The sequence below is a fragment of the Crocuta crocuta genome, unplaced genomic scaffold, assembly GCF_008692635.1.
Source record: "Crocuta crocuta isolate KB4526 unplaced genomic scaffold, BGI_CrCroc_1.0 scaffold6, whole genome shotgun sequence".
NCBI lineage: Eukaryota > Metazoa > Chordata > Mammalia > Carnivora > Hyaenidae > Crocuta > Crocuta crocuta.
Window position 1 is genome coordinate 11,947,663 of NW_027531917.1, and position 26,590 is coordinate 11,974,252.

Consider the following 26,590-nt stretch of genomic DNA (forward strand, 5'->3'; position numbering starts at 1 on the left):
GGAATCATGTTAAAGAAATTATTGAAATCCTTTCAAATGCAAAGAGATTTTATCCACAAATTCTGATTGAAAAACACTAGAAACTCTCCTAATCTCTGAAACCCTGGTGAAAGGTTCAGATATGCAGATTGTATTTCACAGAGTTCAAGAATTGAGAAACATGTTGGAATTCACATAGCCCTGTGGGTAAAAAGAGCTGAATTGCTCTGCTTAAGATCACATTCAAGAGACCAAATCAGGATGATACCAGAAAATCCTGTGCCCAGCAACTAATTTCATTGTCTCATGCTAAGTGTATGTATGGTATTTGTTGTTAACTCAGTGAAACATAACTATACATTTAGATTGTGCTGTGTACTATTGTTAATTTTAGTGGAGCACCACCATATTTAAAAATTAAAAATTTCACATTATACATCATGGAAACATCCTTCATTGTCATGTTGCCAAATTTTGAATAGAGAAGTTAGAAATATGAATATAAACTATAAGATGAATGCTTAGAACTTCCTTCTAATTTGAATATTCTTTTCTTTTGACTTGATTTCAGGTGGAATATTTTGGGATTTCACCTGGTAGTTCTAAGAGAAAGGGATATGAGAATTTGTTTTCAGTTCCTTAAAATAGTATTTTGAGATGCAGAGCTCAATTTCCAGCTAAATCTCAGAACAAGGGGATAGTATACTTAGAAATACCAGAAAAAATGAGGCTATTATTCTTAGTTCTTTAAAAAGTAGTCTGTGGGTGCCTGGGTGGCTCAGTTGGTATAAAGCGTCCAACTTCGGCTCAGGTGATGATCTCACAGTTAGTGGGTTCGAGCCCTGCATCGGGCTCTGTGCTGACAGCTCAGAGCCTGAACCCTGTTTTGGATTCTGTGTCTCCCTCTCTGACCCTCCCCTGCACATGCTGTCTCTCTCTCTTTTTCTCAGAAATAAATAAAAACATTTAAAAAAAAGTATTCTGATATCCCAGTCTCAACAAACCTTTCTGGCCTGTCAGTGATAAGATGCCAAGGGACCCAAGCTGTACTATAGACAGTTAACTTTATAGTGAAAACAAGTTGAATTGTTTTTACATGTTTCCTATCTGCCAACTTAACTGAATTAATAAAGTACACATCCTTTAAAGACATCAAAGGCAGAAATATCATGCAATATATTAAAGACTATGATTGCTGCTTCTAAAAATCTTCTCTCAAGAAAGTGATTTTCTTTTCTGAAAAGCTATTATCTCAGGACTGAAAATTATTTGTCTATGTGACACTAAAATTCTTTTAATAGAAAGTTAATAATACATATCTGTATCAGTGTATTATTAACTTAACACATAACTCATTTATAGAGCTTTTTTCCCCCTGTAACCAAGTTTTTGAAAGCACTTAATTCAAAGAAAATAGTTTGCATCTCTACAAGCAGATTTGAGAATATTTCAAATAAGGAATCTCTCACTGCTCAATGAGTTAAGTGGGTACTCCTCACACTGAGATTCAAAATGGTTTCCTCCTGGAAAGTAAGTTATTTAAATAAGAATAGATGTCTTTTTAGATTTCTTTGTATCTCACAATAATGCCAGCCCTATGGAGCTTCATTATATGCCCTCTACCATTAAGAGTGTCTCTTTACAACAGTAGCCTAAAAAGGGAGATTATATATTAAAATAAATTAGGAGGGCTGCTCTTTTACCACCATTAGTAGATTCATTACTAGTTTTCTAGTATAGACTTGTGTTATGTACATTTATGAGAAAAATCCAAAACTAAAATGAAATCTGACATCTGTCTCCCTGAGTGAACAAGTTCTATGACATATTCTAAATAAGTTCGATGACATTCTACATCCATATGTCTCTGCTATTAATTTTCCTTTTTGGTTCACAAATCTATCCTCTGACTTTTTTTTTTTTTTTTTTTTTTGCCTTACTCTCTGCTCTGGGAGGCTGGCTTCTCTGCACTGCTCTACCAGATTCCCTGGCTTCTGATTTTCAGCAGAATTCAATTAATGGAAAGATATTGGAAGGCAGGAAAAGAAAGAGGTCCCATATTGATCCCTCCTCTCCCAATGCCTCTACCTGGCCAAGCTGTGGATTCTGGCTCTGTCCTTCTCTACTGGTCTTTTCAAGCTGCCCCTTTTCTGGTCCAGTTCTTCTCGAACTAGGACAACCGTGTTTACTTTCTTTGGCACTTCAGGTCCAGTGTTGGTAATAGCACCTTGTTGCTTAGAGTTTCCTTGTGTTTCTACATCTGTATTGGTTTCCCAAACACTGTCCATACTTCTGTGGAAGTCTCCTCATCAAAAGCTGTTTAGCTACCCTCTTTTTAAGACTGCTGCCAACTCTTGCTGATATCCCGAGTAACATAGTATCTAAACTAGGAGTAAAAAAAAAGTTTATGATCATTATTTAAAGAACAGGACTTCAAGAAGAAAAATAATTGCAATGCAATTGCAATTTTTTTTTTTTCAGTACAACTCATCTTTATTTCACAAGAGTTCATCCAGAATTGCAATCTTGAATACAAACTATAGTGCATTTCATGATATTTTACTAAAAAGTATTATTATTATTAAAGTCCAATCATTAGACTTCTATTTAATTCCTTTTTATACTTGCATTTTTTCTGAGAGCTTTCAAACACCCCATTATGACTGTTTCCAATGTTCTCACATCCAAATACTCAGGAGTATTTTTCCTCTCTTTACCAGGTTTTCAAGCTTAAATAAATATTATTTTTGTACTTTCTTTCTCATCTAACACTTTGGGGGTTTTTTGTTGTTGTTGTTTTGTACTACAGAGGACACAAGGGCACTAATTGGGCACATCTAAAAAATTTAAATTTTGATACTACGGTGATACCTTGGGCAATGTGTTAAGACCATTGTAACTTACTCACTTTAACACATTACTCTAGAAGAGAATCAAGCTTTTTATTATGGAACCTACTCCTTAGACATCAAACTCGGTTCACTTTGGAAAAAATAACGTTTTTCACTGTATCTATTGCAGTTCCTCATGTTAGTTTCATTGCTTTCTCTTTCTCTATTTAAATACTCATTGATCAGCATTCTTTGCTTACTGGTGAGTTAAATGAAATAGCCCTGGGAATTTTGAGTTCATCTCTCTTATCTAAAATGAAGAATAACAGGACTTAAATTAGTATTTCCACTTATTATACTGAACACTTTGAACAGAATTTTCCTTACACTAATGTAGTCTTTAAACAATATTGGTAGAGAAAGTTTAATTTCTGGTCTTACCAACCTGTTTATACTATTTATAGCAACTTTACTGGCTCTTTTTAAAACTACTGAACTCACATTTTTAACTGTTAAACTGATGTCCATCATTAGCCTTGACAGGTTTTCTTACAATAGTTTAAACCTGTGTATCTAGTGGGACAAGTACTTTCTTCTTTTTTTAAAATCATTTTTTAAAGTCATTTTTTAAAATCATTTTACAGACATCTCTTCACTTAAGAGTCCATGTTTCACAGCTTTAGCTTAAAGCAGTCTGATATGAAAATTGTATAAACATTATATACGTATTTGAGAAGTCGTAGTAATTCAGTAAAAATCTGTCTCTCTGCTTTGCAATCACCTTATACACACTGTGCATCAAGTAGCTTTTAATTTTCTGGCCACCGCTAATTTAAATGAGTGCAGGAAGCTAACGGGAGATTATTTGAAATCTAGAGAAATAAAAAAAAAATGGCTGTATTATTGAAGCAAGAGATGTTTTAAAATATTACAATTATTCGAGGACTTATTGTAATTCCACGAACTCCCCAGAGTTAATAGATTGTATTAGACCCTTCTCAGAAGTCATGCTTTATGGCATTTGCTCTTATTTATTGTCCTGGCAGAAAGTTCCAGCTGGAGTCAAGGTCACCTTCTATCCAAAAGTTGGTATAATTAGTATCAATTCGGTGTTTCACCAAGCTAACACAGGAGGTTATTAAGTGTGTTTCATGTGGAGTGTCAAAGAAGCAAGGGCAATACCAGTAATCTTTTCGGCTTCAAAGGCACAGCTCATAAATTTAATTCGTTGGTTAGGAAGAAAGATACAACCAGTTCAGTTTATTAATGATTTTTAAAATACTTTTAGAGATGTTCTGGAAAAGCATTTATTCACATAGGTAGGCTAAGCTTTTGGAACATAAAACAGATTATCAATCTAATCATAAGAGACTAAGTTAAGTCTTATTATTTTATAAGTGATGTGCTTTCTGGAATATAATAAATATGGAAAAATTTTAATTTAATATTTGTATGTATATGCATATTACATAAAAATAAATCCAAGAAAAATGGCACATGTTGTATTAGGGAACGTTTTCTTTTCTTTCTTAAAGATTGTTTTTCAGGAAATGTATATATTATTAGATTATATAAAATCTAGGATTCTTACCTTAAAATCAGTTAAGAAGCTCCTCCACTTCTAGAAGTAAAAACAATATTAGCAAAAACTGTTTACTTATAATGTAAACAGAATTGCAAACTAATGGAACAAAGATTTCTGTTTAAATTGATCTAAACCAAAGAAATAAATAAGCCTAAAATGAAACTCCTAAAAATGTTTGATGTTTTAAATTGCATAAGCCACAAGACTGCCCTTAGAAAATAGAAGAGCATAAGAGTGCTGCTTCCCTTAATAGGTAGTATTGGAAAGAAAACAAGAATACCAGTTTTCCTCAACTACTTCCCAGATGCTATAAAGAAATAGGTAAATATTTAAAGATTTTCAAACTTGGCCAGAGTTCAACTTTACAAGTTGGAGTCAAATACTTTGTTTGTTTAGTTGTAGACATGGTTGTATATAACAAGCGATAGGTATTCTTGTTCCAAATAAGATCTACTAGAATATATATAAAAACAAAATATGACCTTAGCCTTCTATGCATTCTTGGAAGAATTTAAACTGAAACATTGCCATTTTTCAAATGTGTGGATCCATAGCTGACTAAGAGACTAGGACCCCCAATCAGTGTTCCCTCCCAGGTCCAGCTTGTAGCCACTGCCTTCAGTATTAACAACACAGTTATTTGTGCCCAGGTTGAAAGTGCCCTCAACTATGGTCCATACATGTTGCTTGCTCTTTTCAAGTAGAAGTATGTTTAGTACTCTGTTTTCATTATAAGCTATTTTTCGTATGTTTAATTTTAAAACTGAGTCAACTTCATATAATAAGTGTTGTTTTTAAAAAGACTAATGGAAGCTTAGCTACACTTGCAGCTGAAATGTGGAAACCTGTGTTTTTAGAGATAAGCCAGGTCTCTCTGTATGGACCATCTGGAGACTGAATTATTACTTAATTTTTGTCGACGGAAAAAAACCCAACATATTGACACTTAATTTTTAAAAGCTCACAACACCATGCAAATTGTGTTTTATAACCACCAATAAAACCAGAAACATTTTTAATAGCTAAACACTCATAATACAAGCTCATAAACAACTTCTTGATTTGCACACTTCGGGACTTAACTGTGTCAAGATGATATATTTTACCACTGCAAATGCTCTATTTGAGTGCATTTATAGTGACTAACTCAGAGCTATAATGACTTCATTTATTCTTCTCAGTGCTGGCTTTTTTTTATTCTGTTAAACGTTTATACTTTTGTATTCAATTTTTTAAAGTATCTATACCAAAAAGGGAAGGAGGTGCCACAATAAAACCCTATAAAAATACAGACTAGAATTTCTTTTGATATAAAGAAAATAGAGAATAGAAGCATAGGTCAGATCATTATTGCTTTTAAAGCTGATTTAATTAAACAGATGCTTCAGACAGTGGTTTGAAGTACACATGTATGCATTTTGTGTTAATTTTACTTTAGTTTACTGTATTTTGAAGCCAGAGAAAGGAAATGACATTTGAAGTAAACAAATCTGCATTTAAAATACTATTTCATAGTCAACATTATAGGCAACTGCAGTTGATTAAAAATGACCAAATCATATGAAATACATATGGAATTTCACAATTTGTCTCAATTTCTCTATGCTGGCACCAAGTAGTTTAACAACTTTTTTTTTTTTGCTATAGTTTAATTTTGTGTTAATGAAGTTTTTTTTACAAGTCACATAGATTTACTTCAAGAAATCTTTAGAGAAGAAAGTATTAAAATCTTTTAGAAAACAATAATTTAGGATTATACTTAATGGTGAAACAGGTCCCTATCCTCATTTACATTTAAATAATTAAATATTATGTGATTCATATGATTTATTTATTTTTAATGTTTCCTTATTTTTAAGAGACAGAGAGATAGAGCATGAGCAGGGTAGGGGCAGAGAGAGGGGGACACAGAATTTGAAGCAGGCTCTGGGCTCTGAGACATTAGCACAGAGCCCAACATGTGGCTCAAACTCACGAACTGTGAGATCATGATCTGAGCCTAAGTCAGATGCTTAACCAACTGAGCCACCCAGGAGCCCTGTCATTCACATGATTTAAATATGAAATGGTGGGGCACCTGGGTGGCTCAGTTGGTTAGGCACATCCAACTTGGGGTCAGCTAGTGATCTCCTGGTTTGTGAGTTCGAGCCCCACATCAGGCTCTCTGCTGTCAGTGCAGAGCCCACCTTGGATCTTCTGTTCCCCTCTCTCTATGCCCCCTAACCCTCTGCTTGTGCTCTCTCTCTCAAAAATAACTAAAAACATTAAAATAAAAAAACAAAATAAAAACACAATGGCAGTGTATGGGCTAAAGAGCTATGGTTATGCTAAAATTCATTCTATTCTACATGGATGATTTAAAACATTTCACTTAATATTACATTTTTAAACATGAGTAACAAAATTAACATGTCACTTAATTGTAAATATTTGAGAACTTGCAGTGGAATAGCCTGACATTAATCTTTTGATTGTCAAGGTATCCATTTCAAAAGACATTCACCTTGAATAAACAAACATATTACCAGTAGTAGGATACAGTAGAATACAGGTAGAATACGGTAGAGTACAGTAGGATACAGCTGCTGACAAAACAACCAGATAAGGCACTAGGTTGCCTCACCTGTGAAGCTTCCTCTTTCAGAAAGCCATGAATAACCTAGATAACTGATAGCTTTGAGTAACCCTACTTCTTCCTTCTTGTGCCCTCATTCCTGCTCTTACGCTTTAAATTTGCCAATTAGTGAACCCCTAAGCCCTTAGACACCCTAATAAAGGCAGAGCCCCAGGTCCATGCACACTCTGTTTCTGCTCATTGCCTCACTCTGTGGCCTTCCAGGAACTGTGAGTAATAAATTTTGACACTCATAGTTTCGGATGGTTTCTTGCTAAAATGTATCCCGACATCATAAGAACCACTAAAGCTAGTCCAGCCACAACATTGGCCTTGGTGGAAGAAATGTCTGGGGGCTCCTACAAGTATTAGGGGCCTACTCAGGACAGTGCCTCAGGCATTCCTCACTGAAAGCATTACTGTCAATAAGCTGGGATCAACACAATGGTACACATCTTAAAATGTTGTGAGTTTGGGTCATTATTACTATAGTATATATACTATATATATAGTATATATATATATAGGTATTTTGATAATGGTTAATTTCTTGAATTTTTAAAAGATATCCTTTGTTTTGGTTTTGCAATGCTGTGCTTAAATAAGTTTCCATTGCAAGTAGCATCATTATAATTAATAAATTGGTTAAGAATTACTAGACAAATGGGGTGCCTGGGTGGCACAGTTGATTAAACCTCAGACTCTTGAATTCCGCTCAGGTCATGATCTCACTGTTCATGAGATTGTGCCCTTCATTGGGCGCTGTGCAGAGCCAGCCTGGGATTCTCCCACTTCCTCTCTCTCAGCCCTTCCTGGGTTCCCTCGCTCTTTCTCAAAATAAATAAACATTAAAAAAAAAGAATACTTGACAAACAATGTAATTTTATTACTATAAAATTATTTTATCATTTCAAAGCCTAGTGTAAAACCAAATCTATATTTGAACCAAGAATTCATTTAGATGTTTATATAGATATACTATATAAACAATTTCATCAGGTTTAGGAATTATGTCTCCTTATTGGGTATTCTGAAATGCATGAAATATTTGAACAGACTTAGTAGTAGAATGGGAAATATATCAGATATTTTATATCTTCTCTTTATATCTATCATCTCATTTTTTAAAGCTTTTTTTAATGTTCATTTATTTTTGAGAGTGACAGAGCACAAGCAGGGGAGGGGCAGAGAAAGAGGGGAGACACAGAATCCAAAGCAGGCTCTGAGCTGCCAGCACAGAGCCCGACTGAACAGGTTTTGAACTCACTTTATGAGATCATGACTTAAGCCCAAGTCAGACGTTTAATCGCTTAACCAACTGAGCCACCCAGGTGCCGCTATCATCTCATTTTTATATTTAAAAGGCATTCACAGTTTTGCAGAGCCAGAAACTGCAATTGGAAGTTCTGGGTTTTTTGTCTTGATAAGTATAAAACATTCATTGGTGAATTCTGATTCTACAAATCATGTGAAGAGACATAACCACTGATATATGTCATTGTCTCATATATGGTTTTAGAATTTTTAATACTTTATTTTTTGCTATCTGTAAAATGACGGTGCTGCTAAAGATTCCTAGATTATGACATAATCATTATGAAATTAAAACTATGATATGATCAAAATGAAAAATGTTTTCAAATTAAATATACCATGCTAAAATAATGTTAATACTAGAAATGACATCAGGTCATTTGGAACCATTTTATAAATTATCATATTTAACTCATTAACATTTACCACAGTGATAAAAAAAAACACAGGAAACATTTATAAGAGAGTATATTATGCCATCTGAATTGATTGATAGGATTAAACTGGCCACTAGACTTTTAAAAACCCCTGCCATTTCCAAAAACAGAAATTAAAATGTCTTATAGCAAAAATCTCTTGTAATGAAAAAATTATAAGAGATCTATAAAACGTTCAGATTTTAAATATATGCACAAATCAAGAATACTATAAACTTCATGGAAAGTTTACAAACTATTGTTATACTTGTAAATAAATTCTATATACTGTAGTAACATTTTATTTTTTCATATAACCAATAAAAATTAGGCTTAAAAGTAATCAGTACACTAACACCAAAAACAGTTACAACATTTATGTACATATAATTTTATATATATATATATACACACATATATACATATAAAATTTCAGTAACTGCATTATACAACTATAGATAAACACATGGTTTACTAAAAATAACTGAAAAATAATCCTATCATACATTGATTGTTTGATTGTGTTTCCAGAACTCTAGATATTATCCAATCTGTAAAACAATCTGGGAATTAAATGCTTCTATTAAGTGTTTCTCATTTTTCAGATAAAAATGCTGAAGCCTAATTTGGTTCATGGTACAAGACCAAAGACCTTGTAAACAAAAGAACCAAAACTCACATCAAAGATCACTCTAGGGCACACTTATTTTCTATCTTTCCCATGACAGCTGAAGTTCACTGGCTTCTCTATGTCTTAACACCTTTATTTGTAACAAATGTACTAATGACCAGCTTTCATTCCATATGGTTGAAGTTCCTATTCCTCCTAAAGGGGATGCATTTCATGCACAAATTGAAGAGATGTGAAAATTCTCAAAATTATGACTGATGATTTGAAGAATTTGAGGAGTTTCTTTTGTTCTATTTCACCTTGATTTCCAATATAGGCACAGGTGTAACTCTTTAAATGTATTTCTTTTTCAATTTTTATTTACATTCTAGTCAGTCAACATAAGGCGATTTAGGGATTCTGCACATGTGATACCCAGTGTCTGTCACAAGTGCCCTCCTTAATACCCATCACCAGTCTAGTCCATTCCCTGACCACCTCCCTCAGTTTGTTCCCTATAGTTACATTTATCATATCTCAGGATGGAAAATTTAGTAGTGGTGAAAGAAGGTAGATAAAGAAATGAATGGTGATTTATTTGCAGTCATTTATTAAATTTATAGATAGGTAAATATTATAGTTTATGACATTCAAAGAAATAACCTCATAAAATCAAATACGGTTTAGATTACTGAATGAAAGGGATAAAACAAGTAAACTTAAAAAAAAAACGTAAAGTGAAAATATTGAGTTCTCTTCAGTTCTCAGATTTTCTTAGGCAATATATTATTATGATCCTTTTTAAACTATACTTTTGAAACATTTTTATTAATTTATGAATAAATGAATTACATTTAAAATATAATTGCATCTGAAAGCTCCAATAGATAATAAGCAAATAAAGGAATATCATATAACTTAAAAAAATACGTACAAAATTCACAACAATGCGAAAACAAGTAAAGAGCTTCCTAAAATTTAAAAATGGAAAAACCATATGAACCAATAATTCCACTACTGGATATTTGCCCAAATAAAATAAAAACACTAATTCAAAAAGAAATATGCACCCCTATGTTCATTGTAGCATTATTTATAATAGCCAGGAAATTGAAGCAACTTAAAATGACCATTGATAGATGAATGGATGCTTAAGGAAGCATCATGAAGGAAGATGTCCATAAGGAAGATGTGGTGTACACAAGTATACACACAAACATATATACACACATGAGTATTAATCATAAAAAAAGGACAAGATTGTGCCATTTGCGACAACATAGTTAGTCTTAGAGTTTTATACTAAGTGAAACAAGTCAGACTGAGAAAGATAAGTACAATATGATTTCACTCATATGTGGGATCTAAAAAAACAAAGAATAAGACAGACAAAAAGTGAAATCAGACCTAATTTATACAAAGAACGAACTGATGATTGCCAGAGAGGGAGGGATTAGGGGGTGGGCAAAATGGGTAAGGGGGCGTGGGAGATACAGGCTTCCAGGTATGGAATGAATAAGTCACGGTAATAGAAGACACAGGATAAGGAATATTGTCAATGATATTATAATAGCACTGTGTGATGACAGATGGCAGCTACACTTGTGGTGAACACAGCATAATGTGTAAATTTGTTAAATCTCTCTGCTGTACACCTGAAACAAATATAACACTGTATGCCAACTCTACTCAAATAAATTATTTTTTTTTAAAGTGAGACAATTAAGGTCCTAGCTCTGATGAACTTCAGAAATGGAAATTAAACAGATAAAAACACAAAATAAAAAAAAATTGTAACAATGTTTATGTGCTGATGGACCCTTCTGCTTCCTCAAATATGGACTAGAACATTAATGATACAGGTGCACCAAGTGACTTTCCCCATCTCCAGGGGTTTGTTGAACATAGGAGAGAAAAGTAAGCATAAGATTAATATTTAATGTCAGTGCTGCTACTTTTTTCCTATACAAAATAACTACTATGAATTGCCTAACTTATAAAATACATTTTTCTTTCCACATATCCTGGTGCCATTTGAAAAACATTGTCTTTCAACTGTTAGGTAAAAATAACAGGGAATGGGGTGTCTCTGTGTGTGTGTGTATTTGCACATGTGTATCTTCTTTGAGGTTAGTTTATTTGCATGTTCTTCTGCAGCAAAGATTACTTCTTTATCACTTTTAAAGTTCATAGAACATTTTAGAAAACTTCTAAAAAGTGAATTTACTTGAAAAAGTAGAAAATTGATTTCATTTTAACAACTGGTTAAGATCTAATAGGTAAGACCACTTAAGATGCATCTGAACAAGTATAAAAAATGTAATTAAACACTTCATCTGAAATAAAACATTTTTCTCTTTTTTACTCTGAGATGTGTGTGTGTAATTATATATATATATATGTATATTCACAAAGAGCATGAATACTTTTCCTTAATTAAGATTAAGCACAGATACTAGTTACTTAGGGATGGTGCAGAATGCAGTAATTTAATTGCTAGTGATTTTAGATACAATATGCTTAATTTCTATAATTGCATAACCTTGCATAGCCCCATATATCAATAGCAAGCCCTCAAAAATTTTTTTTAAAGAAGGAAGGAATAGTTGACCATTAGAAATTTTTTTGTGTTTATTTATTTTGAGAGAAAGAGAGATAGCACAAGCAGGGGAGGGGCAGAAAGAGAGAGAGAGAGAGAGAGAGAGAGAGAGAGAGAATCCCAAGCAGTCTCTGTGCTTCTGTTGAAGCACAAGGCTTGAACGCATGAACCATGAGATCATGATCTGAGCTGAAATCAAGAGTTGGATGCCTAACCAGCTGAGCCACCCAGGTTCCTCAGAAGAAAAATTGTTTTTTGTTATAAGAAGATTTTTTAAAAAATTAAATCATTATGTCACTGTCCTTTTCCATTAAAGCAATTCGTCTATATAGTCAGAACTTAATATTATCATAGAGATTTCATTAGCATGCAATAATTACATTTTATTTAAATTGTCATTTGTAAAAATCTTTGGAAAAATAATAAATTAAAGCAAAGTAAAAATTTAGGTTTCTTTCATATAATGTCACAAAGTATTTTTTACCTGTTTTCATTTGTATTACTTTTACCCAATTTTCTCACAAATTGATGTGAGAAAAATCTTTAAATTCTTCTCCTTTGTAGATTTAATATACTGTTTGTCTAGCAATACTAAAATAAACAGGAATTTTTGAGAAATTCCTATTGCTACTATCATTAAACTTCAGTTATCAATCTTATATATTATCTAATAGAGTTGACATGATTATCAAAATTAATAATTATCAAATATCAGAATTTTTTAGAAACAAGAGAAAAATACTTTTATAACTGTTACATCAAAGCTAGAAACTCAATTTAATATTGAAAGTTAATAAAAATCTCAAGAAAAACAGTCTAATTGAAGGAAAATAATGTTAAGCCAGTCCTTAGTACAACTTTGATTACATATATATTAATGTAAAGTCCCTATGATTTCAAGTTAAAATGTTAAGTTTAATACATATTAGTAAAGCCAATATGACATACAACATATAGAAGTACAAAAAGACACACTTAAAATAGGACAAATTCTCTATGAACATTGCTTATGCAAAAATTAAGTCTAAAACATGTTTTTATGCACTCAAGACAATTCTTTTTAATTTCTTCATCACCTACTGACCACTTAATGACTGCTCAGGAATGCTTTTTTGTATTTCTGAACGATCATGTAACAATTTTTTTGCCTTTAAAGGCAATTTCTTCAAGGTTGCTCTTCTTCAGGCAAAAATATTTATTAATAAACCAATACCAGAAATTACTCATGGAGCCACATGTGAATTCCTATCATCCTGGACAACTTTACCAATATTCATTTTCAGAACACTCTGTTAGTAGATAGATCTACTCAGAGAATACTTTAGGATGACATGTTGAATATTTACTTAAAAGTTCTATGTGGTGAATAGTTTATAATGACCCCATGCATTATGCCAATTTTTGAACACATTCAACACTGTGGGTATTTTTAATCTAATGGCAGAGGATTAAGTCCTTTACATTAAACTAAGGTCTTTTAAAAGCAAAAGCTTCCTCTGCAACCTTGAACATCTTATTTCTTTGTTTACATTTACAAGGCAAGGCAAAAAAAAAAGTGTCCCCATGTTCACACTTAGTTTTGCTCAGTGTTTCCTCCATATATTTTTAGCCTATATTCTGGAATATTTTCATAGTAGTCATAAGTGGCATTAGAAAATTAAAATGTAACATCTTGTCTCATATTCTATTCTAATAACCCTAATTGATAGTAATTTAGGTGACTTAATTACTCCTTATAATTAATTAAAATTGGATCTCAATTTTTCTTCTCTTTTAAAGAAAAACCCTTTAAAGCTTCATTTACTGTGCTTTCCAGGCCATAACAAAGAAGCATACTGTACCTCTTATGCTGCTGGTTGTTGCAGATGTGGTTGGGCTGGTTGTTATGGCTACAGTGGTTGTGACTGTTGCAGTGGTAAGGGAGGGGATGATAGTAGTGGGAAGCAAAGTGTTGGGAACATCTGGTGAGTGGAAAAAAACAAAATATAAAACAAAATCATATCATGCAAACAAAAGAGAAACACAAATGATTCAAATTATAAATACATACATCTTATTTAGGTTTAACTTTAACAGGCTTCAACAGATTATCAGGTACAAAGCTGGCCAAACCACATAGTTCTTGCCATTTTTTGGTTCACTTCTTTTGCATGCTCTCACCCAAAGCAAAAACGTGGAGCAATGTTTGAGAATGAGCAGATTGTTTGTAATATTTAGAGTGAAATTTAAAATGACAAGAATTCATTTGTTCACTGAGTCATTTAAAACATGTGACATGCATTAGCAAAATACAACAAGGTAAAACAAAAAATGACATGCTTTGTCAGAGAAGGAAACGAAGAAAAAACACAACAGAAATAAACACAAATAACACCACCATATAAGATTAAAGAAATGTTAATGATGGATGAGTATATGTGTGTTAAATGTCTTTGATTTTTTTTCTTTTAGGAAAACAATGGTAGGAAATAAGATGAGAGCAATCTTTAGAAACAGACAAACAAAAAAAGAAGCTTATTGTTATTATTATTACTTTGCTTTTCCTTTTCTCACAAATGATGTTAATGTACAGCTTAGAGACTTGCAATTCTTACCCTGATAGTTGGTAACGCCTTCTAACAATTTTGCAGTACCTGGGAGTCTTTAACAGGTATTGAGTCAACTAGCATGGAACCCAATATTCTGAAAGGTTTATGATTTATTTTATTTGGCATACACAGGAGAGGTGATTGAACATAGACTTGAACATAATATTCAACACCTGATCCATAATCAAAGCTGCCGAAAGTTTAACAGTAGATTCAAATAAAGAAAACATAATAAACAGAATAACTTAAAGCTTTACGCTGAAATCTTCCCTCCTTTCACTCAAAATTGGCTGAGAATTTGAAGAGCAGCGTAGGAAGCACTGAAACAGTAGGGCCAGTATCAAGCTACAGAATCTCAGTAAGATTCTCAAAAAGTCAAATCTTGTCTCAAGAGGATAGGCATATAATTTACACAGTGAGGAAATGAGAAACAGTTCACAAATTACCTGTAATTACTGTGCTGGGGTTTGATTTCACATGTTTGCCACACAGTCCCTAAATATTCAAAGTGTTTGACAGATTATTTTGCTGTTAAAGGCTTCCTGTCATTCTCTCAGTTAAACTCTTTGAGTCACACCAAAAATTTTCTAGTTTTTTACTTCTGATAAATTAGCCTTACTCAATCCTCAGACTTTAACCTGATGGATTCTCTGCACTGGAGACATCAGAAAACAGTAGGAGCTCACTCTCTTATCTTGGGTATTGATGTTTACACCTGTTTTTCAACAGGGAAAATGCTTCCTAGACAAATTAAGAAAACAACCTTCTAAAAACTCAATGGTGTCACATTAATCACTGGAGAAAATGGGTATTGCCTGGTGTGCAATTACCATGATCATAAAATTGAACTGACTTTAACAACATTATAATCCAAATAAATATTATGTATACGTGCACATATACCTCTTATTTACTAATTTTTATAATACCTTCTTATTTTCATGGTAAGCTTTCCTAAATGGTTTAGGCAGGCTGGAGGTCAATGAAAGACATTTTCTAAATTAAAAGAACATGAGGAATTTAATTTTCAGGCATATCTAAAGCAGAAAATAATAACATTCTTCATCTGCTAGTAAAATTCTTTGCTCATTAGGATCTCAAAATATATGCATTTAATTTATGCAAAAGGAAATACCTTAAAAAGTTATCAAGTACATATAATACATATAATTATATTTGTCCTATAAAACTCCATGTAAAGAACCTGTTACTACCAAATCTAGTACAGATGATAAACATTAGGTTATTAGCTACCAGACAATGAATTAAAATAAGATTTGATTAGATCTGAAAAGCAGCCTTTCAAAATCAGCTAATATCATTCAATTCCTAAGAAGTGTAATGCAAATAATAGGTATTAGTATTTTTTCTTTGTCCATTTTTTTAGTTTAGCCAAAAAAACCATTATTTGAACTTTTTTTTTCTTTATTCCATATCAACAAAAATCAGCTTGAATTGTTTCCGAAAAGAGTCTATATATTTTCAGGTACTATGAACATTTGTGTATAAACCAATATTTTTATTTCCTATAATTATGAAAATGCATGGAATGTAGCATTTTTCTTTGGCTAACATTTAAAAGATTAACAAAACAATAATTTTAATAATTGTTAATCTACTTTAAGAGAACCACTATAGAATCTTTTGAAGTATCCAGACAGATGAGATAACACTACAAAGCATTATTGACTCGTACTGACTCCTCTTTATTGGCTCATCATCCTCTCATCCTTCCCTCTTGACTTCATATGTACCTAAAAACAAATCTGCTGGAAGTGATTCAATGGAAAGCACCGAGGCTAAATGATACTTGCATCAAGAAAACTATCTGCCAAACAAAAAATCTCTCTCAATCACTGTTACATGTTTTTAATCACTACTAACTTTATCTCATCCTATGTGTTCTGAAACATTTTAAACATCTTCCTTTATCTTTCTTATGGAACATTCTTGTTTGTCCAATTGTATATTCTATTGTAAAGGAGCAAAAGTTGAAGTAATATAAATATTCAACAACAGAAGAATAATCAGAATCAACTGAAATTCAACAACATATGATTAGTTGGAAAATCTTAGAGAGATTTAGAAAAAAAAAGTATGATACTTCTCTCTTCTTTCTAAGCTTTCTCTCTGCTCTGATTTTATTGATGTCAGTTTCCACACTTGAGAATTAATCCTTGAAGGGAAAAACTCTGCCTACTTTGTTGTTAGAATTCTAGTACTTAGAAGGTGAATAAATGAAGTTTTTCATAGCATTATAAGCATATAACATTTTAGGGTATCTAGAAAAGTCCATTTTTTCACAGGGCCATCTGGTTAATATAAAGCTAAAAGATTATATTACTTCACCTAAAAAATTCTTCTCTGTCTTCAATATAGACAGACAACAATTATTTTCTGAAAAATAAAATTGTTTTAACTTCTTTTAAGTAAACTCTACCCTCAGGGCTGGACTTTATCAGACCCCAAGTTCAAGAGTCATGTGTTCTACCAACTGAGCCAGTCAGGTGCCCCTGAAAGATATATTTCTAAGACCATGACTTACAGCTTCTTCCTTCAATATATTTCCTTGCTAACAAAATGAATTATTGCTCCCCTTTCCTGCTTCTCTGAGAGCAGTGTGAGCCTGACCGGAGAGTCATGTTATGTTCTCCATGTCTCCTTATGAACTCTCTTCATTTTCAACTAATTTGAGACCTTCAGAAAAAGGGTGAAAGGTCAGGAGCAAATCTTATTGGATCAGTAATAAAAGATCATGACAATTTTTGAAGTTATCTATTATTATTGCCACTTAATGGGTGATAGAACTTTGAGGTGGAGCGTCCTTGTCTCTAAATTTAAGTATATATGCATATATATGCATGTTGTGGTGCAGAGAGAATATTTTATTTCCTATGAGTATAATGGAGAGATTTCTCCAACACGTCCATCTCAAGATTATTTATTTTAGCTGCCTGACTGAAACTCTTGTCAAAGTAGATAATAGAAAAGGACTTTGAGCTGCCTTTTCTAAGTCAAAACACTCATCTCTGGTTTTCACTCCTATAACTGAGTAGCAACATTTGGCATCATTTAGCAAGTGTTTAAGAGATTTGATTCGATTCATTCACTTTTGGTCTTTTATTTAGACATTCATAGTGAAGACGGAACTACATTTTCATAAGGAAACATGAGATTAGAAACACCAGTACCAATTGTTTACGTCATTTTAGAAGTGGCTAGAATTCTGTACATTTTTAAAACCATTATACCGTTACACAAATTGCTCAATCAAATATAGTACGGGATAGAAAATGCAGGTCATTTTTTACCTCTTTTAAGACACATCCATTTATTTTTTTCAAGAATAAAAATACACTAATCTACACACAGAAGAATTATACACATGCACACACACACATAATAAAAATAACTGAATCCTGATTTGACATTAATTTACTCTGTTCAAGTAAGATAATCTGCAGCCATATTAATATTGTGTAATTTGCTGAATATGACTTGTTGATTTTAGAAGATCTTAATATATGCCTTATATGTTAACATCATATAATTAAAGGATGTCTGAGCATGGACACTAAGTAACTATACATTAGTAAATTAGAGAAAATGATTTGTGACATAATTTATGAATATTAAAATTCAGAAATGATAAGTAGATAGTAAGTCAATCAATTAACAGGGGGTCAAATTTTTTATTGCTATTTTCCTCAGAGAAGGTCTTATTTCAATCAAATAATATTGACTTTCCCTGGAAAAAAGTAGTTACCAATAAAAAGTTAAGAATTTACAATTTACAAAAGAAATGAACTGTATTATATATTTTCTAGAGGAAAGGCATAAAGAATGAAGAGTGAGTAACTGTTAAAATATTTAGTGGATAAAAATAGTATTTTGGGAAGTGAACAAAGTAAAAGGAATTATAATTTATTTGTCTAGGTAGATGTCTACTATAGAAAATTCACGGATTGGTTTAAAGGAAAAATGTGAGCATTTTTGATAGGAAACTGAGAAAAGTAAAGGTTCCAAGAATGAAAATATTTGCTTAGAGTTTTACCTACACATAAAGTGTGAATTACAATAAATTACACTTATCATTCCAGTTGTAACATATATACTGTTTTCATGTAAAAGAAAATTTCAGGAGTATTTTAATGTCAGACAGAACCCCAAATTTTGTCATTCTACAATTGCAGACCAAGTCTAAGTAGGCAGCAAAAGTTATTCTGTGCCTAATGCTGGGTTACAAATAAATGCAGTATAAATACTGTGGAATACTTCTATAAGGACCTATTCACTTGCAAAAGCACAATTTCAGCTCACACAATGAACTTGTTGAATCAGGAAGCTACAATCTGTGTCCAGGGACCATGGCTAAACTTTGTTCTGACAATTTCAGGAGTCCATCGTCACACCTGATCAACCTACTTGATTCTGCCATGAAGAATTCCAAACTGCCTCCACCATTGTTTTCAGGCACTGTGCTGGGACAACAGGGACTAAAGCTCTTCAAGGCATATGTCTGCTTCTTTATTTTTCATAGCGCCCAGTTAACGTGAGCAAAGAAGTGGAAGTCAAGCACACAAGGAAACATCTGCCCCTAAAACAAGTCTTTTCCCAAAATTCTAGACTCAGCTCTTGTTGTTCTTCTCTTTGCTGCCGTGTTCTCAGAGTCACATCCTGTTACATGACATTCATCATTACATTTCTTGTCTTTTAAGTTTAGTTTAAGTATGATCTCATCTGTAAAGCATTTCCAATTTCTGCAGTTAATATCTTCTTTCAAAGCACTTTCAAGGCACTTAGCACATACTTCTTTCTACACATGCTCGTTATATATTACATATATATATATACATTGTTATAAGACAACATATCTTTGTTTTTGAAAATATCATTTTTGGGGGGACAAGTTTACTCTGACTCAACCCCCTAGTATTTTCCAATCTCTATCCCTTTCTTGATATACCTAGTAAAATGCTACTCCCAAGTTCCTGCCTGATTCAGACCTGCTCTGTGAAGACTTCCTTGACTGATTATCAACTGATTTTCTTTCTCTCTGAATATGCATCATGCTTTTTGAATTTATGTAGTGCTTCCCTCACTTTTTTAACAAGACCCCCATGACAATAATGCTTGTATTCAAGCCACACCACTATGAGCACAACCAAAGTTATGGTTATGGGCCTCTCACTAGGTCCATGTCTCTCTTTCTCTCTCCCAGTGAAGAATAAAATACATGTGTGATGCTATTTCTCTAATTTACATAATCTGTTAATATACTCCATTCAAATTCTTATTAACAATAAAGTACCAGTATGCAGAATATACACAGAAAACAACAGAATCTATGATACACCTCTGGGCTTCAGGTACCTGGCTCTATGCTTTGAATTTGACTAGTGCCTTATAAATAATACTTCTACTAGTGATAATGACAGTGATGTCAGTAGATAGGGAATAGTATCATTTTTAATAACACAAATCAGTAATTAAGCCTTGTTCATGGTTAATAGGTGCAAAAAAATTCTTCCCCCTTCATAATACGATGTCTGAGATAGTTTTTAGAAATTTCTGCTAAGACTCTTCAAGCCCAAATGATTATTTAAAAAATTAAGATGTAGCACACTGAAGAATTTTATATTTTGAATGCAGTTTTGCAATGTTTTAAAAAGTGTTAGAGCTCTAAATCATGTCATCCAATTCAAAAAATAGAAAAGTACCCCTTCTAATCACATCCTAATGAAGAAATTTAAGAAAATACAACCACATTTTGTTACTGGGGCTTATTAGAGCACAGCAGATCCTGTATAACCTTGTTAAAATGAAATCAGTTCCAACAAGCCCTGTATACAATAAATTGAAGAGTGGGGTAGCACCTTTTTTCCAATAACGAGCTTTTCAGGTTAAAGGTATGTTCTGTTCTCTACAAATGCAGTGTACAGTAATTTCTAACTTGTCAACCTGTTTTGTTTGGTGGCAGTTTCTCTTTTTAAAAATGGCATTCTGGCCTATTCAGAATGGATTTTCTAAGCAAAATTAAGTCTAAAGTGTCCCAGAAGCCCAAGCTGCTTGTTTCTCTCTAAGGACTAGTGTTCAATAGGAAGAAAAATTGCTACCAGTTAGTCTGGACTCCATATGTCTACTTTCTTTCTGCTTTATGTCACTAACTCCCCAGGGTGGTCCCAGGGTAATCAAGAGTGAGTCCAAACCAAGGGTTATTAGTGAAGATACAGAAGTGTAAGAACTCAACGTATATTAGAAGTATTAAGGTAAGAAGTATCTTTGTGATAGAAGTCCTCCACATTTCCTAACCTTAAAAATAATAGGGCATCCTTAACCTTCTTACTGATAATTGCACTGCCATTGGTAGCAATTGTAGGAGGAAAAATGTACTGTATTTGCTTCTTCACCTGTGCAGAGAAGGGCGTTTATCTGTTCCCATTATGTTCAGCTGCATGTAGCAGTCTATTTGGATTATAGCATAAGAATGGATAACAGCACCAAGGCTCTTACTTAAATGACAACCACCAGGTTGACAAGGCCCCAACTTGCCAATGCATGCTTCCTCCTCAAGAGGTGTATGGTAACCCTATCTGCTTCATAAAAAGGAGCTCTTTAAAAAATTATATTGGAATGAATCCCTCTTCATTCCTCTGATAGCTTCCACTGGCTTCATGTACTAAATGGAATCCTTTTACAATAAACAAAAAAGCTGTTTTTAAAAAATGAAAAGTACTGCAAATTTCAACTGTAGGCGGTAACCAATAGTTCTGTGTAATTACAAGGAAAGTTTATGAATAAAATCAGTCTGTTATTTGAAAAAAACAGTATGCATTTTTTTCTTTTAAAATTCTTCTTCCCATTCCAAACTGACAAGGGTGAAGTAAAATTTAAAGTAGGAAAAATCCTTTCAAGTGGATGATCCTACATTATTTAGCTCCACCTGTGTCAGTACTGTATGCTGTTTCTTAAAGGTCCTTTACCAAAAAGTAAATCAGATGAGTTGGTCAAATACTTTAAGTTCTGTGAGGATGAAAGGTTGTTCTCTGGAGAATAGTTCTGTCACGCATTAAAGGAAAAATAGCTCAAATCAAATATGAATATACACAGGGGAAGTGTGATCTAGTAGAAAAACACTGATGGAGAAATCCAGATCCTGACCTATATCTTAATATTCAGAGTTCTAACATAAAGAAAGGTCTTTCCTAATCTTACAATAGATTATTAAATGAACTGGTTTCCACATGGGATTTAGTTATACAAACTGATAACTTTCCTCATGTTACTTACATCTAAAATATTTTCTAATTAGAAAGTGAATATTTTACTGAAGTATTTCTTACTATGGAATTTCATATTTTTCTGAATGTGTCTCTTAAAATATTACAATTAATGAAGGAATCCTAAAAACATCTCTGAAGAAAGATTTCCTGAAATAATAAAATATTAGGTACTATAACATTGTGATATAGATTTTCAGAAAACATTTTATAAATGGCCAGAAATAAATGCTATCTTTATAAGTGATGTTACAGATGTTCCAAGAAAATAAATAACCCAATGTTAGTAAGCAATCATGACATAATTTTGCAAAAAAAAAAAAAAAGGACATCTGAACTCAATTATAGAAGACTTATAATTTCTAGGATTTCTATTAAAGATATTAATTCTTCTATATACAGGTGTTCATTTCATACACTGCTTAACTGTATAAGGCATCATTTACATATGGATTGTGAAATAAATATATCTCTAGATCTCACTTCTGCTAATATGAGATGAAACCTAAAGGTCTTGATTTGGGTGACCAAAGAATGAATATTAGTTCTCCCATTTTTGTTCAGAAGTCAAGGCAGTGTATACGGACACACACACACACACACACACACACACACACACATATGGTTATGGGCATTTATGTATGTATATATGTACACATTCATACATATTTTATTAACGTTTCTTCTTTTGAAAAGAGAGAGAGAGAGACAAAGATAGAGATATACAGATAAAGAAATTTAATCATTGAAGAAGTATTTATTGATTGCTTACTATGTAGAAGGCATTGTTCTAAGAGCTAGAGATATGGAGATAAATGAGACTCATGAGATCTATGTTTTCAAGAAAGTAATAATCTACTGGTTGGATATAGAATATATTCATATATACAGATACATATATATAATGTATATAAACATAAATGTATACATATATGTATACATACACATTTATGCAATCAAATACACAACTAAAATACCAAATAATGATAAATGCCCTGCAGAGAATTAAAATTAAGTGATGTGTGATTGGGGCCATTTCAGATTGGAGTGGGACAAAAATGTCCCCTCTCAGATTTGTTTAATCTGAGATCTGAATAATAAGAAATCAGTCTTGCAAATACTAATGCTCATGACAGAATTGCTTGTACTTCCTGAACAAGCATTCTGGGCAGAAGCAAACTTCCTTAAAAGAGATTGAGCTTGATGTCTTAGAGAAGTTGAAGGAGGACCAGAGAAACAAGTGATTATGTAGAGAATAATGAGATGTCACATATGTAGGTGGTAGCATATTCTGTATGGTTTGGTAAGCTAGGTTAATAAGAATTTGGGTTTCACACTAAATGTGATGAAATGCCTTTGGAAAAATTTAAATAGGGGAAAGATATGAAGGAATATGTATTTAAAACATTTATATATTACAGCTGTGTGGGAAAGGGATTGTAGACATGGAAGTCAACAGTGTAGGGTAGAGAGAATAATGGAGACAAGTGGACATTCTGAACACATGGTTTGGAAATAACGTCATCAAAATTTGCTGATGAATTGGTTATTAGCCTAAAGTGGAGTCAAGGATAGTTCTTAGATTCTGGAACAAGCACATGATGTGTTGTTACAATGTTAGTAACAATTATATTGTAAGAAGCTACAAAGCAGGCTTTATGAAAAAATCTGTATTTTCTAGTTAGGTGTGCCATTATTTCTGAAAACAAATGTTCAAATTTTCCCCATTGGGCCATTGAATATTGCTTGAATTCTTAAATGAATTTGCCAGTTAGCACTAATACACTTGAGTATAAGAACTCTGTACATCTTTGTAAAGCTACAACCTAGCCTTATTTCTACATAAAAAATCTAGAAGGACTGAGAGTCATGGATTATATTCTTCTGTTCTGTTTACTTTACTGCAATTGAGAGAAAATATTAAGTATCAACAGTGTAAGAAAAGATATTTACAATGCTACAATTGTTGGGTGGTGGACTCTCCTCCCTTCAAGCAGGAATGAGGGTTTTCCACATGGACATTTTAGCCAGTAGTCCATGTAGGTACCATAGGAACATTTACTGCAGAATGGTAGAGTGTTGTCTATGAATGGAATTTTTACTCTGAAAGGTAAAACCTCATTTTATCCAATTCATGCTCATCCCAAAACAAAGAGATGGCATAAACCCCAACATTGTGTAATGTATGCCTGAACATATGCAACTTTTTAAGTGTTTTATAATGCAAAAGTGCTCCTGTCTCCACTATTTGATCCTATTCCTCTTTTCTCTGTATAGTTCAACAGCATATTTATGCAGAGGTGTGCCTTTCCCACAGGCAACGCAGCTCTCCCTGCTGTATTCGTGTCCAGAGCTGATGTTTTATCTCAGCAATTAAAGAAGGCACTGTTTTAAGGCTCGTCCAACAAGCTTATTGTCTGCAAACTCTCTACCAGAGATAAGGGCAGCAACCATAGGATTCTTCCACGAGTGCACTGTTTTTCGCTCCATATGGATGTCTTTTCTCTCCTTTTCTTCCCACCCTGTGTATTTTCCCATCTACGCTTCTAAAGAAAGCTTCTCCAAAGGAAAAATGCTCATTATGACTCTACAGAATTAATTTACCAACTGGTACGTCTGTTTCTGTGTGAGGGAACAGATTTTAGCTGAATCCCTTTTTAATGTTTACTAGTCTGCGCATCTGTCTATAATCCAAGCTTCTCTTTCTCCCTGCCCACCCACCCATATGAACTCAAATATTCACTCTGTTAGTTCTATAGTGATCTGTTACACCTCACCTAACACTACAACTAAGGGGGAAAAAAGTCATGTAGGCTCTCAATGTTTCCAAATGTTTCATTGCTAGATAAATGTACTGGTAAACGTACATGTTACTGCCAACTTTTTAGTCTAGCTACACATTTACTATGAGTCACAGAGGTACATTTTCATTTTAATGTGTTGAGAGTTCTCAAGAGCTTTCAAATCATTGACAATCATGACATGGATATGTGTAACATATATTTCATGACTAGAAATGTGTATATATATATATATATAAAATAATGATATTTGTTAGTTCTTATGGTAAGAGATGTTTAAAAACAAGTTTAAGGTATTGGTTTATGATATCCCTAATTTATTTTATAATTATTACCTCATCCACCTATACATGTATTAATTATTTTGTTAAGTTTAGGATCAGGTACTAATAACCCTAAAGCAACTGAACTTTTGTTTTACACCCTAGTGAAACTTTGAAGGTGATGATAGACGACTTGGAGATTTTTGCTAAAGTGAAAGAAAGCCTATCCTCCATGACTCAATTTGCCCCTCTCCCATGGTAAACAAATCAAGGGAAAGGGAAAGTTTCAGCACTGAAGACTGAAAGTGAGCCTATACTTAACGTATAATCTCTGAAAAAGATATATGTCCAAAATGTGCAACAAAGCTAGATACTTGGCTTGATGCAGAAGTCTGCAATATCTGTGTGTATAACTCTCTCTGAGTATTTCTGATATTTATTATTTACAATAAAAGCAGAGTGAAATGAAAATAGTAGTTATATTGATTTTTAAAAGCTGAAAAGGCATATTTAATAGCTTGATACCTTTCTCTAGACTGAAACACACATATATTTCTAGCAGTAATATTCTCTCTTACTATTAAAAATCTGAAACACTCTTTTTATGATGGTTCTTATTAACTAACAATAAAATGTGATGGATCCTATAGTGTGTGTGTGTGTGTGTGTGTGTGTGTGTGTGTGTGTGTGATCTCTGTGGTAAATTACCCTGGAAACATAAAAAAAAGCAATACCATATCTTTTATCAGTATTCATTTCAACAGATACATGATCAAATAAATAAAACAAACCATAACTGTCAAGTGAAATTTTAGAGATATCAAGTCAGTGACTGTCAGTAAACTGATTGACATTACAGAAATATAAAGAAACTTTTTATTATTTTTTACTTTCTACCATAATTATACTAGTTATGGAGGATTTTACTTGTTTTTATGTGGTCATAAAGCTAAAATTTGCTAGAAAAGCAAAATATCTACACATAAAAGTAAAAATGTGGCAGGGTCTGTAGTGGATAATTTCATTCACAACAAGAATAGTAAGTTAAGATAATGAAGAAGTAATGAATTGTTTCAAAAGCTTATCCACAAAAGTAGAACAATAATGAAGTAAAGGAATATTAGAGCAGTAGCAAAATAATTTTAAATCTCATGTAAGCATTCTTATGGTAATAGGAAGAATATGTTTGAAGAGAGACGGGAACTATGTAACCTTTCTAGAATAGTGTTCAACTCTGTTGCGACTGTCTGAGACAACACTGAGTTGGGTTCTCCACTGAAACTTCAATCTGACTCCCTGTTACTCTCTCCTACAGCCTAGACCTGCCATAGTTAGTGCCACTACCAGTAGAAGAAAAAATAAGCTACTTATTTTTTTCTACTTTGTTGCTGTATTTCTTTCCAAATCCTGGGGAGGGTTCTGAGGATGAAAATGATACTAAAGAGTTCCAACACCTTTTCTCTTCCATTTGTACTTTGAGGAGAATTACAAATTTCTCTAGCATGAATGTGATGGGAAGTGAAATATACTGGGCATTGAGAACAAAGTTAAAGATTTGAAAGGAAATGTACTAATTTGTGTTTCTCACTTTCCATATTCATTCTCAAATTTTCCTGGGTGCTCTATGTTTCTGACACTTTCAAAAGAATATATATTTCACATCAGTTGATGACAAGTAAACATAAGGACTTGAGTTGCCTCCCTCCACAA

At 32.9% G+C, this 26,590-nt stretch overlaps 1 protein-coding gene across 2 annotated transcripts in view; it reads right to left on the minus strand.

Moving 5' to 3' along the window:
* CADM2 (cell adhesion molecule 2) overlaps nt 1-26,590 on the minus strand; it is a 325,806-nt gene that overhangs the window by 68,593 nt on the left and 230,623 nt on the right. The window contains exon 8 of one of the 2 annotated variants that reach the window (XM_077774848.1): nt 13,790-13,909. The exons of the other annotated variant lie outside the window; for it this stretch is intronic. Within the exon in view, the coding sequence (XP_077630974.1) occupies nt 13,790-13,909 (120 nt within the window). The remainder of the gene's footprint in view (nt 1-13,789; nt 13,910-26,590) is intronic. 2 annotated transcript variants of the gene reach the window in all.